Source organism: Xyrauchen texanus, chromosome 12 (assembly GCF_025860055.1).
Source record: "Xyrauchen texanus isolate HMW12.3.18 chromosome 12, RBS_HiC_50CHRs, whole genome shotgun sequence".
In the NCBI taxonomy this organism is placed as follows: domain Eukaryota; kingdom Metazoa; phylum Chordata; class Actinopteri; order Cypriniformes; family Catostomidae; genus Xyrauchen; species Xyrauchen texanus.
In genome coordinates, this window is record NC_068287.1 from 39,503,026 (window position 1) to 39,518,780 (window position 15,755).

The 15,755-nt window shown below is 38.3% G+C and overlaps 1 protein-coding gene across 2 annotated transcripts in view; it reads right to left on the reverse strand.

Moving 5' to 3' along the window:
* Positions 1-15,755, reverse strand: part of LOC127652397 (protein shisa-9-like) — a 293,861-nt gene that overhangs the window by 275,578 nt on the left and 2,528 nt on the right. For both annotated transcript variants that reach the window (XR_007971701.1, XM_052138515.1), the window contains exon 2: positions 14,038-15,215. Coding sequence is in view for 1 of the 2 variants with exons in the window: in XM_052138515.1 (XP_051994475.1) it covers positions 14,038-14,588 (551 nt within the window). In the remaining variant the exon portion in view is untranslated. The remainder of the gene's footprint in view (positions 1-14,037; positions 15,216-15,755) is intronic.

The following is a 15,755-nucleotide window of genomic DNA, read 5'->3' on the forward strand; positions in this document are numbered from 1 at the left end:
GTAGAAAAAATTATCACAATGCCACTGATGAGGGTATGCTGCAGTAAATAAGAAAGCTATTTACTTGTAAGGACATGATTGTTTGTTGAAAAATGCTTGCAGTGATCATAATTTAAGGGCCAAAAACATCATAACAATAGCCCAGATGTTAGCATTAGCATGCTAACAATGAAGTGCAAGTAGGGGAAACAGTACACAACTTAGCGATTATGCGAACAATTAACCTCACCCGATGTGATGCTAAATTAGTGACCTGCGTGAATACAACGAAAATCTTTAAATTAATTAAAATCCCATCCAGACAGCATACAAAGCTTCATTTTGATTTGAAGGGAAGCTTATAAAAAGGGTAAACAGACTTTATTCTCAAATTAGCATATGCATGATTTGTTGTTGATGGAAAACCACAAGTGGGCCGAATAATTAGCTTTTACTCCTCAGGAGGCAGATATATGCTTAGCAGCAAAGTTAATGGAAGCAACAAGGAGTTAATTTGCATTGCTTTTTTTACGGTCACAAATTCTGACAATCCACAAGGATAGTTTTAGCTTTTTAAGGACCATTGACACAGGATTCGTTCTTGTATTCCATCTACACTCTTTTTTAATTGTTTTGGATCCATCACCAAAAAAACATATTGTACATTTTTGTTCACTGACCACTTTTCAGAATCTCAATCAGAATGAGTTTTATTGCCAAGTATGCTTACACATACAAGGCTCAGTGACTGCTGAGTAGAACTGGGAGGTGTTGGTGTTTGTGTGAAGTGAAGGTCAGAGCTGTGGTGGGGTCTGAGACTGGGCTTTTCAAATCTACTGTAAAAAACTTTCAGGTTGTCAGCCAGCTGTTGATTCCCTACAGTGCTGGGGGATGGTGTCTTGCTGTTAGTAATATCTTTCAGACCTCTCCACACTGATGCAGTTACTTGTTTTTCAGCTTCTCTGAGTAGCTTCTTTTAGCCACTTCAGTTTCCTTAGTCAGTGTGTTTTTGTCCTGATTATACATGATTTTATCCCGCTTCTCTAAGCATCCTCTTTGGCATGATGAAACTGCCTGAGTTTTGCTATAAACCATGGTTTGTCATTGTTGAACATTAAATAAGTCCTAGCAGGAATGCACATATTCCATGAGACCCAGTAGTCGTTCTGGCTATAATGCTACTGATACACTGACTAAGAAAACCACAGTACTGACAGTATTAGATGTATGGCTTAAATTACCATATTTATTATGTGAAATGTATATTGGAGCTCTTAAATTGGTCATAAAGTATGACTCTTTATCAAAACAGTAAAAATTATTTGACATTATCAGCACATAACCTAATTATTATTCATATGTTTGTCCCCACTATTTTTTTAAACAAAGTGACTCCAATGTTCATGGCTGAAACAGGTCTAATTGTCCTACATTCAAATTTAGTAGACGCTAGAGACTTCAGCAGAGTGTTTTCCCCACAAATGACAACAAAGCATATCTTTCATTTTGTGAACTGCAGAGCATTACTTTTAGCAAGTTATATAAAAAAGACAACAATAATAGTCTATGAAGTAACTATGAGTTTCAATAAAGTCCTTATGTTATTAATGTGTGGTCCTCATTCACTTTTACTCATAATTCATTCAGCCCACATCTCGACAGCCCTGCATTTAGCACCATTTTGTTGCACTCTGTCGAGCCCTTTGAAAACTTGCCATCAGGAGCATCGGGACTCCTTTTTGGAGAGCCACAATATGGTCACCCTAGTACTGTGTAAACAGCCCTTTGGAAGAAGTAATTATGTAACAGTTTTAAATTCATTTTTCACTGGGCCATCTTTAATAACTTATTAACAAGTGACATCAGGCATTTTTGGAGTGTACATTACATACAGCAAACTGGGCTTATAAGCATATAGCTCAGTTTTTTGTATTTTTACATCATCCACATTTCTGCAGCATTTTTCATCAGATTTGCCCTTTGTTTTCATTCAGAAAAGTCGAGATGAACACCCTGGAGTCTTTGACTTGTGGGTAAGTGAACTACCGCAGGTTGCAGTGTATTCATGAGGTTTGTATGAAAGGACCTGTAAGACATCTCTCACTGTGGATTTCAGTTTGTTTGTCCTGAACATTATTTGTTATATATATTCCATTATATATTCCATAGCCAGCTTTGGGAATCATCAGAATTCGCAATACATTTTTAATGCACTAGAGCTGTATCTGTGGCCTGTGTGTGCTGGCTAACAATAGCACTGAATATGGACTTACAAACAAACCCTCGGAAACCAGAAAAAGAACAAATTTGAGGCAGTATTTACCCCTAAAATTAACCTTCATTGTACAAAGCACAAGGCAGGCATTGACCCTGATAACACATGTACATATGTCGCAGAGATGATGATTTAATGTTTGTTTATGGTATTTAATTTTTAGAGTATTTGCTTGTCTGCAATATGTCACCAAAAATTCCCCTTTAGGATTTTAGACACCCAGGGAGAGGTTTTCGTAACATTTATAATTTAGAATGAATCACTATTTTTAGATGTTTAGCAGATGCTTGTATACGAATATGATGGTTAAAGATGAAGCTAAATTTCTTTCTCCTATCCCATCTTAAAGAGATAGTTCACCAAAAAATGTAATTCTCTCATCATTTACTCACCCTCATGCCATCTCATGAGGGTGAGTAAATGACTTACTTACTTCTCCTGAACACAAACAGATTTATTTAGAAAAATATCTCCGTTCTGTAGGTCAGTACAATGCAAGTGAATTCTGGAATGAAGATTCAAAAAGCTTATAATATCAGTATAAAATTAATCTATATGACTCAGTGATTAAATCCATATCTTCAGAAACGTTTTAAAGGTGTGGGTGAAAAACTGATCAATATTTAAGTCCTTTTTTACTATAAACTTCCAATTTCACTTTCACATTCTTATTCTTTTGTTTTTGGTGATTCGCATTCTTTGTGCATATTGCCACCTATTGGGCAGGGAGGAGAATTTATAGTAAAAAAAGAACTTAAATATTGATGTTTTTTACGCACACTTATCATATTGCTTCCGAAGACAGGAATTTAACCACTGGAATTGTATGGATTACTTTTATACTGCCTTTATGTGCTATTTGGAACTTCAAAGTTCTGGCCACTATTCACTTGCATTGTGTGGAACAACAGAGCTGAGATATTGTCTGATTATTCTTTGTTTGTTTAGCAGAAGAGAGTCATATTTCTGGGATGTCATGAAGGTGAGTAAATGATGGGAAAAAAAACTTAATGGTTACTGTCGTAACCTCTGTTCCCTGAGGGAGGGAACGAGACGTTGTGTCGAATGAAGTGACACAAAGGATCTTCCTTGGGAGCCTTGTGTACCTCTGAACTTGAGAAAAGGCCAATGTGAAATTAGCAGACAGAAGTTGCATGCCCCACCCCTGGACATACGGGTATAAAGGGAAGCGGGCGTTCGTCTGTCAGTCAGGATTTGCACTGAGGAGCCGAGAATAAGGCACGGTCGTTTACAGTGGTAGGTCTCGTGTTGTGGCAGGAGGGACACAACGTCTCATTCCCTCCATGAATGCGTCGGGGAAGGTGGTCTTTCCCGGTCCTATTCTTTCAGGGGGAAAAGACCCTGTGGAGGCCACATCCTGCCCAGGCTAGGGGGAGGTCACATGTGGCAAATACACCATGAGGGTTGTGAAGCCGTACATAGGAGCGGTGCGGTGGTAGGTCCTGCCTAATGAGGGGGGAGTTCTACAAGCACGGTGACCGAGGGCAGTGGGACTGCCCAAGGGAGACGTGGGTCCGTCGACAGGGGGGAATTCCGTACAGCTGAAAATACATCACGGGGAGTTGCCTGAAGAGGAAACTAAGCCTGTGGAGCCCAAACCCAGTACAGAGCACCTGGGCCCGTAGTGGGTCTAGACGCGAATTGCTTTGCTGAATTCGCAGGCCAGAAGTCTAGGGAGGAGAACATCCAGGAAGCGACGCTTAATGGCTAATCTGGGAGAGAAGGCGCACTGGATCAACTTGGTGAAGGGCGCTGTGTGCAAGCGGAACACCTGGTCGGTTGTGCAGTGTTACCGAGTTCTACAGGCTCGGACCTGACAAAACACGGGACGAGACCTACTCAACCCTGAGATTGTAAAATCTGGCGAAGGTTTTGGGTGTTGCCCAGCCCGCTGCTCTTCAGATGTCTGCAAGGGAAGTGCCGTTGACCAGTGCCCATGAGAATGCCACACTTCTTGAGTGTGCTCGGACCCGCAAGGGGGCACTGCCTGGGTCTGGTAGGCCAGTGAGATGCCGTCAACGACCCAGTGGTCTAGCCTCTGCTTGGAGACGGTGTTGCCTTTCCGCCGTCCGCCAAAGCAGACTCAGAACGTCAAAAGCTCTGCGTGCGCTACGCAAAGCACGTACCGGACACAGCAACGAAAGGGCTGGGTCTGCCTCCTCCCAGGGCAGAGCATGCAGGTTCACGACCTAGTCCACGAAGGGGGTCGTAGGAACCTTGGGCAGGTAGCCCGGTCGCGGCCTCAGGATAACTTGAGTATGTGCCGGACCAAACTCCAGGCAGGTGTCGCTGACAGAGAACGCTTGCAGGTCCCCAACCTTCTTGATGGAAGCTAACGTGATCATGAGGGCCGTCTTCTGGGTGAGGCCCTTAAGCTCAACTGAATCAAGCGGCTTGAAGGGGGGACTCTGAAGGCCCGTGAGGACCACAGAGATATCCCAGGAAGGGAACAGGCTAGGACGGGGAGTGTTCAGTCTTTGGGCACCTTTCAGGAACCTGATAATCAAGTCGTGCTTATCCAGGGACTTACCATCTACTGCATTGTAGTAGAGGTGGAGGAGGCCATTCATCTCCTGCAGGAATGAAAGCACTGACCGAATTGCGCATCTCTGTGGGTCTTCGGTTCAGGAAGAACACCAATTCACGAACACGCACCACTATAGGGCGTAAAGTTGCCTGGTGGAGGGAGCTCTGGCTTGGTTGATCATGTCTACGACTGCAGGTGGTAGATCCACTAGATCTTCCGCGTCCCGTCTAGGGGCCAGATGTGGAGGTTCCAGAGGTCTGGGCGCAGGTGCCAGAGGGTGCCCCCTCCTTGAGAACCAGGTACGGGTGGGCCAGTAAGGAGCCACCAAGGTGACCTGTTCCTCGTCCTCCCTGATCCTGCACAGCACCAGTGCAAGGAGGCTTACTGGGGGAAATGCGTACTTGCGCAGCCCCCGGGGCCAGCTGTGTGCATAGCGCGTCTGTCCCGAGAGGAGCTTCTGTCAGGGAGTACCAGAGTGGGCTGGGAAAGACGCGTCCTAAAAAGGACGTTCAACACCTGCTGTGTATTGCTCTTTTATGAGTGGAAATCTCAACTCTTTTAGAGGAAATAAAACTCTTTTAGGAGGAGAACACTCTTTTAAACAGTGAAAAGCGCTGTCGAAGTGCCCAGGGGGCGTAGACTGCACCGCGTGCAGAAAGAGAGAACGCCATCTAGAAACACCCAGTAGAGGTGAGTGAAACAGTGGTGAACTCAGCTTTGCTGTTGCAAACAGCTCGGCTCCGAAGAAAAATTCTGACTGCAAGACGAACGCCCGCTTCTCTTTATACCCGTATGTCTTGGGGCGGGGCATGCAAATTCTGTCTGCCAATTTCACATTGGCCTTTTCTCAAGTTCAGAGGTACGCAAGGCTCCCAAGGAAGATCCCTTGTGTCACTTCATTCGACACAACGTCGAGTGAGTGACAGAAGGGGAACTTTATTTTTGGGTTAACAATCCCTTTATGGTGAGACAACTGTAAGTAAATGATTCGTAGGTTAATACAGATTACACATAATAAGATGTGGCAATGTACTATGAAATACAAATATTTCATGTTTACCCTAAAAAATGGGCATGTGCACAAGATTAATCGAGTACTTTAAATATTCAACTTGTTAAAACAAAACATTTATCGAATAACAAATTTTTATTTTCCTTGTTTGCTCAAAAATAAAATTATTGTCACTGAAGTAATCATATTGCTTCAGAACACTTACAATGTATGTTTCTTTGTGTGAGTGCAAATGCAGTTTTTTTATCTAGATGTTGTTCATGCATAGTGCCATTTTATTTATAAGCTTAACAAGTTGAAAGGTTATTGAAGTTAGTTTATTTTGAAAATGCTATAAGGATGACATTTGTGAAAACCCCAATTGGCTATAGCAACCAGGCCAATTGGTTGCAGAGGAGGCCCGGCTGGACTCACTCAGCACACCTTGGATTTGAACTTGTGACTCCAGGGATCGTAGTCAGCATCTTTGCTCGCTGAGCTACCCAGGACCCCCCAATTACCCGTTTTTTTTTATAAGTTAGAGTAGTCGACTAAAACATTAGTTACGAGGTTCTGTTACAGTCCTTCCTTCTGTACTTCTTGTTCTCTATCTTTTTCTCAGCCTCTCTTTGTAGAACTTTCATTTGCATGTTCACACATTTTAGACATTAAAGAAACATTAAGGAAGCACTTCCATTAGAGCCAGGAAGCTCATGTAATACGGCAGCACTCAGCAATAACGTACTTCAAAAGCATACAAATACCCTCTCGAACGCCATAGGTGGAGTTTAAGGGGTGCCAGTGGCACAGAATTATTTTTACATGGCTCCTTACACATATTAAGGCAGTTCTGGGGTGAAATATCCACTGTGTGGTGCAAAAAAAATCTAATTACATTTTCTCACAAACAGATGGGGTTTTGAAGGTTAATGCAAAACTGACCCCCCTAACCGGTGGTGTCAAAAAAATCACATGTGAGATGAAAAATGCAATTGCTGAAACAACCATTTTGTGGTGCTTCTATAACACTGTTGACTCATGTGTCATGTTCTCTCAAGTTCATGTCTCGTACCCCGGTCATTTGCATCACAAGTGCAACGCTCTATCAGTTAATCTACTGCACAATTTAATTGCAATCAAACATGCCTGTAAATGTAGTTGTTTATGTAATGCAAATATGAAAATGTATTGCCTTAAAGGTTTATGAATTAATAATCTGTCGTTTTACTTGAGATTGTGTAGGTATAGTAACGTGTTACAGTGAGACAAACCGGGTAGGATAAAAAACTTGTTTTATTATTATATTAATACTACTATTACTATTGTTTTAGTCATGACTAAAGTAATATGTAAGTCTACAGTTATTCTCGTTCTGTGTCTGAAACATTGCCATTGCCCTGACAATCAGCATGTGTCATTTCTGTAAGTAAAAAAAACTATTTTTACATACAACTTTGATACATACTGCAATTGTGGTTACTGTATACATATATTAGTGCCACATATGGGCATTAAAAAAGTCAGTTTACACTTAAACTACCACTTTTCATGGTATATATATACACATTGCATGCCAGCACAAGTAAAACGTGGCCACAAGTGTCAAAAACATTCTCTTTTACAGAGATAAAAACTTGGCCTGTCCAACTACAAGACTTGAGAAGAACATAAAAAAATGTGAGTAGAAAGCAGTGCATGCTGACAGTACAATGATCAGAGATTTTGGTGGAAAACAATCAAATGCATAATTTCATGCTGAACTGAGCTGATTTTACACATGAAAAGCAAACCCATAACACACCATTTTACGCAAAGCTTTTTAAATTCATAAAACGTCATTATCAATGGTAAAATTATGCATTAAAAATGTATAGGCCTACATAACAAAATATGACACCTGAATGACTCAGGCTGCAATGGTCGGCTTGCTCAGAGCACACATATATTTGTACAGATTTCACTAGTCATTAGTGACTGTTCTGACCCAGTGATTTTATAAGGTCACTGTCATAGGGTGTGTGTGTGTGTGTGTGTGTGTGTGTGTGTGTGTGTGTGTGTGTGTGTGTGTGTGTGTGTGTGTGTTTTGTGATTTACGAGGACAATTTTGTAAGTTACAAACTGGTAATTACAAGGTTATTATGCTATAAATGTGATTTATGAGGACATTTATAGTGTCCCCATAATTCAAATCGCTTAAAAATCATACTAAACAGTGTTTTATTGAAAATGTAAAAATGCAGAAGGTTTTCTGTGAGGGTTAGGTTTAGGGGTTGTGTTAGGTTTAGAGGATAGAATCTATAGTTTATACAGTATAAAAGTCATTATGTCTGTGGAAAGTCCTCATAATGATAGGTAGACCAATGTGTGTGTGTGTGTGTGTGTGTGTGTGTGTGTGTGTGTGTGTGGGTGGGTGTGGGTGGGTGTGTTGAGTTCTATATTGCCCATGTTTGTGTTGGCTGAATACGGTCATGTTGGCCTCATTGGATTTCCCAGTGCTTGTCAATAGAGTTCTCTCTCTCTCTCTCTCTCTCTCTCTCTCTCTCTCTCTCTCTCTCTCTCTCATCCCAATACATTAGATATACACTAGATCTATCTTTCGTTCTGCCATTATGACGTACACACAGAGACCTTTATCTGGTACTTCTGGCACGCATTAACCGGGCCTCATTAAACTTTCCTATGATAAATCACGTTAAATTATAACAAGCTGGCTACACACATCAGTATCTGCCCTTCCAACACTGCCTGTGTCATTGTGTGCTCTCACACACATATACACACAAATCTAAATGGGAATATACAATAGAATTCTACTGTTTGTATTTAAGGAAATTCAAAATTAGTATATACTAACCATACCCCTAACCCTAAACTATTTTTTATTTATTTATTTTATGAATCGTTTTTACAAATAGGACATCCAAAATTGTCCCCAAAGGATGGTTTTGCTATATTTAGCTAACTACTGAGACCAATTTTAACAGATACACTCATTCCGTATCATTAGGAACACAAGTACATCCTTAAATGCAGAACATCTCATAAACTCTAAGCCTGATCTCATGAAAATTATGGGATTGTTGAGACATTTTGCTAAATAATATGTGCTTCCTTACATGTATATTGCAGCAGTTCTGAAGGGAATTGTCCACTGTGGCACTAAAAGAGTGTTAAATATTTTCTCAAACAGATTTTATAAGTTTAATGCTCTGTCGAGTTTTAAATTAACAAAACCTAGCTCCCTCCCTTAAATCTTAAACCTAAACCTAACCGATAGTGTCATAAAAATAAAATGTGAGATAAAAAACACGAAATTGGAGAATAATTTTTTGATTGCACTTGAACAAGCTTGTAAAGGTTGTTTGTTATGTATTGCAAACTTTATAATGTATTGCCTTATATGCACTTAAGTAAACGTGTTTAGATGTCAAAAAATAGCATTGTGGGGTGAACCGGGTGCAAAGTGTCTATGAACTGATGATCTGCCATTTTACTCGTGATTTGTTTGAAAGTAAATAAAAGTCAATGTTGTAGAACCATTTTTATTTTAACAGGAAACTGCCATAATATGTATAACAAGGCATGTCAAAAATACTAAAAATATACCTATGTGGGTATAGTAACTTCTCTGTCATGCAACACTTACCCCTGTATTTTAAAAGTTTATCATTGTTGATTTGTTTATCCCACCCCACCCCCTAAAATAATCAGACAGTGAATAATCTATCCTTTTCTCTCTATATCTCTCTCTCTCTCTCTATGGTATGCTTCCAGCCCTTATCAATAGCCCTCATTAAATCATGGTGTCTGTCTGTTATACCACATTACGAATGAGAGACAGATACTCGGACTGATGTCCCTCTCTTCCCGCCCCCGGAGGACAAAGCTCTGCATCCCTCGCACCAAAAGAAACCAAAGTGTCAACTTTATTTGCATTACTGTGGTGTTGAGTGCTTTCAAAATAGTTATTTCTATTTTATAGGACATCATATAGTCAATATTTCATTGTCCTTTCATTGTCCTTTTTAACCAGTTGCAGCCGGTACAGTTCCACTGCTCTGTATACACACTCTTAAAAATGAAGCTTCTTTGGTTCAACAAAGAAACCTTGTCTTATCAAGAGCTATTATTAATATTATTTAATTGTATTTTTTTCATTGTAAAGGGTTCTTGAATGTTTCTTCAGAGGTGAAAAACGTTTTTAATGTGATATTACAGGTTTTTAAGATTAGCATGTTGGTTTCTGTGTTCGTTAAAACTACAAGTTCACAATACAAGGTTCTCTTGTGGAATCTGATTGTTAAATTAATTTGGTTCTAACTTGAAACTTTATTTTTAAGAGTGTACACTCGCCCACAGGGGCGTCGGACTGGGGGGGGTAAAGGGTACCGAGTACCCAGGGCCCGAGGCAGGGGGGGCCCCTTAGAAGTCAGTTTTCTATACATACATATTTGGTACGGGGGCCCAGCAAGATGGTTTGTACCCAGGGCCCAAAATTTGGTGCTACGCCCCTGCTCGCCCATAGAAAAGTAAAATCACAAATGTATGGAAGCCGGTTTCTGCTAACGTTAAATAAAAAAAATAATTTTATAAGTCAATTTAATGAGATATTAAACCATTATTATGAGATAGTATCTCATATTAATGTACTAATGACTTAGTGTCTCGTAATAGTGGCTTAGTGTGGAGCGGAGGGGGGCATGCCCGTAATTCTCTCTCTCTCGAACCATCGTCACCGGCCGCCTTTATCCCTCGCATGCCCCATCAGGCCAATTGTGGACCGGGCGTGCGACATTCTAGCTGGCCCTTCCCCCCTCCGCTCCACACTTAGTATCTCATAATAGTGACTAAGTATCTCATAATAGTGACTTAGTATCTCATAATAGTGACTTAGTATCTCATAATAGTGACTTAGTATCTCATAATAGTGACTTAGTATCGCATAATGACTTAGTATCTCATAATAGTGACTAAGTATCTCATAATAGTGACTTAGTATCTCATAATAATGACTTAGTATCTCGTAATAGTGGCTTAGTATCTCATAATAGTGACTAAGCATCTCATAATAATGACTTAGTATCTCATAATAATGACTTAGTATCTCGTAATAGTGACTTAGTATCGCATAATGACTTAGTATCTCATAATAGTGACTTAGTATCGCATAATGACTTAGTATCTCATAATAGTGACTTAGTATCTCATAATAGTGACTAAGTATCTCATAATAGTGACTTAGTATCTCATAATAGTGACTTAGTACCTCATAATAGTGACTTAGTATCTCATAATAATGACTTAGTATCTCATAATAATGACATAGTATCTCATAATAGTGACTTAGTATCGCATAATGACTTAGTATCTCATAATAGTGACTTAGTATCTCATCATAATGACTTAGTATCTCATAATAGTGACTTAGTATCTCATAATAATGACTTAGTATCTCATAATATTGACTTAGTATCGCATAATGACTTAGTATCTCATAATAATGACTTAGTATCTCATAATAGTGACTTAGTATCTCATAATAGTGGCTTAGTATCTCATAATAATGACTTAGTACCTCATAATAGTGACTTGGTATCTCATAATAATGACTTAGTGTCTCATAAAAGTGACTTAGTATCTCATAATAATAACTTAGTATCTCATAATAGTGACTTAGTATCTCATAATAGTGGCTTAGTATCTCATAATAATGACTTAGTATCTCATAATAGTGACTTAGTATCTCATAATAGTGACTTAGTATCTCATAATAATGACTTAGTATCTCATAATAGTGACATAGTATCTCATAATAGTGACTTAGTATCTCATAATAGTGACTTGGTATCTCATAATAATGACTTAGTATCTCATAATAGTGACTTGGTATCTCATAATAGTGACTTGGTATCTCATAATAGTGACTTGGTATCTCATAATAGTGACTTGGTATCTCATAATAGTGACTTAGTATCTCATAATAGTGACTTAGTATCTCATAATAGTGACTTGGTATCTCATAATAATGACTTGGTATCTCATAATAATGACTTAGTATCTAATAATAATGACTTAGTATCTCATAATAGTGACTTAGTATCGCATAATGACTTAGTATCTCATAATAGTGACTAAGTATCTCATAATAGTGACTAAGTATCTCATAATAATGACTTAGTATCTCATAATAATGACTTAGTATCTCATAATAGTGACTTAGTATCTCATAATAATGACTTAGTATCTCATAATAGTGACTTAGTATCTCATCATAATGACTTAGTATCTCATAATAGTGACTTAGTATCTCATCATAATGACTTAGTATCTCATAATAGTGACTTAGTATCTCATAATAATGACTTAGTATCTCATAATATTGACTTAGTATCGCATAATGACTTAGTATCTCATAATAATGACTTAGTATCTCATAATAGTGACTTAGTATCTCATAATAGTGGCTTAGTATCTCATAATAATGACTTAGTACCTCATAATAGTGACTTGGTATCTCATAATAATGACTTAGTGTCTCATAAAAGTGACTTAGTATCTCATAATAATAACTTAGTATCTCATAATAGTGACTTAGTATCTCATAATAGTGGCTTAGTATCTCATAATAATGACTTAGTATCTCATAATAGTGACTTAGTATCTCATAATAGTGACTTAGTATCTCATAATAATGACTTAGTATCTCATAATAGTGACTTAGTATCTCATAATAGTGACTTAGTATCTCATAATAGTGGCTTAGTATCTCATAATAGTGGCTTAGTATCTCATAATAATGACTTAGTATCTCATAATAGTGACGTGGTATCTCATAATAATGACTTAGTATCTCATAATAGTGACTTGGTATCTCATAATAATGACTTAGTATCTCATAATAGTGACTTGGTATCTCATAATAGTGACTTGGTATCTCATAATAGTGACTTGGTATCTCATAATAGTGACTTAGTATCTCATAATAGTGACTTAGTATCTCATAATAGTGACTTAGTATCTCATAATAGTGACTTGGTATCTCATAATAATGACTTGGTATCTCATAATAATGACTTAGTATCTCATAATAATGACTTAGTATCTCATAATAGTGACTTAGTATCGCATAATGACTTAGTATCTCATAATAGTGACTAAGTATCTCATAATAGTGACTAAGTATCTCATAATAATGACTTAGTATCTCATAATAATGACTTAGTATCTCATAATAGTGACTTAGTATCTCATAATAATGACTTAGTATCTCATAATAGTGACTTAGTATCTCATAATAGTGGCTTAGTATCTCATAATAATGACTTAGTACCTCATAATAGTGACTTGGTATCTCATAATAATGACTTAGTGTCTCATAAAAGTGACTTAGTATCTCATAACAATGACTTAGTATCTCATAATAGTGACTTAGTATCTCATAATAGTGGCTTAGTATCTCATAATAATGACTTAGTGTCTCATAATAGTGACTTAGTATCTCATAATAGTGACTTAGTATCTCATAATAATGACTTAGTATCTCATAATAACGACTTATAGAAACGTTCTTATAATAAAATTATTTTCTAATTTTACATTTAAATATTTTACAAATAAAAGTTAAGAAAAAGCTGCATAAACTAATATGGTGAGACTGGTTTTATTTTATGACACATTAAGGCAATGTTTAAAAAAAAGTGAACCCCTCAAAATTGAGTTTGGGTCGCATGAGAAATTTAAATTATTGATATATTTATAATGTTTATTCTTATATTCTTAATGAGAAAGTTTCTCAATATTATGAGATAATATAACATTTTTATGATTTACAGAATTTTTAAAAAATGTATCAACTGAGGCAGAAACTGGCTTTAGTATATTAGAGATTCTCTCAAGACGGCAATGCGAATAAATGGAGAGAAATTAAGACATTTGTTAAGGACCCTGCTTTTCAGGTAAGACCCCAGTAAGATATATAGAGTTTTAAAAGAGATCACAACAATGTCTCAAACTGTACTCGGATTTGCCAAGATCCAAAATATTACAACCAACAGTCAGTTTTTACCATAAACCCAAACATTTCTCATCAAATAGTTTTAAAACCAAGCTTGAGTTTTAGAAGAGATCTCAACATTTCAAACTCTGCAATGAAATCCACAGTTCAATAACTCAAACATTTCTCATCAAATTCATCCAAGATCAAATTATCTGAGCTATGCTATTCACACAAAAACATGCTCTCACCTAGAGTTGGTCATGTCTGTCTGTCTTCCTTGACTCTTTTCCAGGCCCAGTTTGGTAAAGATCCCGACCAGAACCATGATGGCCACCACTCCACAGATTATATACACAATCATGTGAGTACGATCCCGGTCCGGTTCCTCCTGTACATCCGTTACCGGAGCCGCCGGCTTACCCGTATTGGCCCATACTGGTGTGTCATAGTTGGAACAAGATGTTTGGTCCAGGCTGTGAACATTGAACTGACAACAGAACCGATAGTAACAAGAACCACAGCAGAACAGATAAATTCCTGCGTTACAATTAAACGGCGGATCCCATTGGCCCATCACATCAAAGTAACCCCTACAACGACTCCCAGCCGCTGGAATATGGTCGTCTGCGTCTGACCCTGGGGTTGCTAGAGTGACCTCCGGGGCGCCAGATGGCGCAACCGTCCGATTGTTCGTCTGCATGTCTGTATTTGCAGTGTTGGGATTCTGACTGTAAGAAATGCCACTCAGGAGCAGAATAGCAATAAAAAATGCATTCACAAACAGGTGAGACGCAGGCATGATCCAGTTTTAGTAATCCCTCAATGTGTACAGACAACAACACTGCCACTAGGCAAAAATAAACCAATGAATTTAGTTTAGCAAGCTTGCTGAGTGAAGAGTTCTGCCTCAAAGTTTAGAGTTAGCTTAATGCTGACTTGTTGTCCAGGAATGGCAAGCTGATACAGGAAAAACAGTCCTCATCAGGGACAGAGAGAGACACCGATACAGAAAGCTTTCCATGCCACTTACGCACACAACACACTCGCCAATGTCATCACTACAGGGAGAGAGCGAGAGTGAATGAGATTCCTCCCCTTTGGAAGGACTCCAGATTTGAGGATCCCACACTGAGACAAACTGTTGTCCAAGAAATATCCAGTAAAAAGAGTTGTCCAATTCAGACCCCTGAAGTAATCATGATGTGGTTAGAATCAAGCCGTATCCATGATCTTTGTCCCACCAAGCATTGCTTTATTCCAGCGAGAAATATACGCCTCACGTTACAGTTCAAAGATATTCCACAAGTCATTGTCAATACTTTCCACTGTTCTATTCTCTCAGAGAAATGGCTGCGGATCCTCTTCCGTCTCCCTGCTGCTATTGTTTTCACGGTCAAGGTGTCTTTCTTCTGCGTAGTTCTGTCCCCTTTGACAAAACATTAAACATATTTTCATACATTCTGATTTGAGGTTGAATCTTGTACAAACAGATAAAGATTAAAATATTTTATGATTTTTGGGATACCCTTTTACAGTGCACATAATTATGCAAATACACAGTCAAATGAGTACTGGTAATTGAGGAAGGAATAATGTCAGCTGGTCGTTATTGCAAAATAATTACGATTATTGCGATAACGACAGGCTGACTACAGATTATACTGCTTATTACATGGCTAGCTACCAAATAATAAATAAATGTAAGCGATTTTTTTTCATGGAAAGTAGTACAAAAAATGTACTACTCCCTGAAATTATTAAAGAAATAGGCATACTGAGATATTTAATCAGTCTCTATGACAGCTCTAGTCTCTGAAACAGCAAACAAAAATGTGTCCGCAGGCTGCAATCATTTTGTGCATTCTCATAGTATTGTAGTTGCAGCGATATATTGAGGCATCATCATGCCATTTTAATGGCATGTTGCTCAAAAGAGTTGTCAGTTGAGGGCGCTATTTTGCTTCTG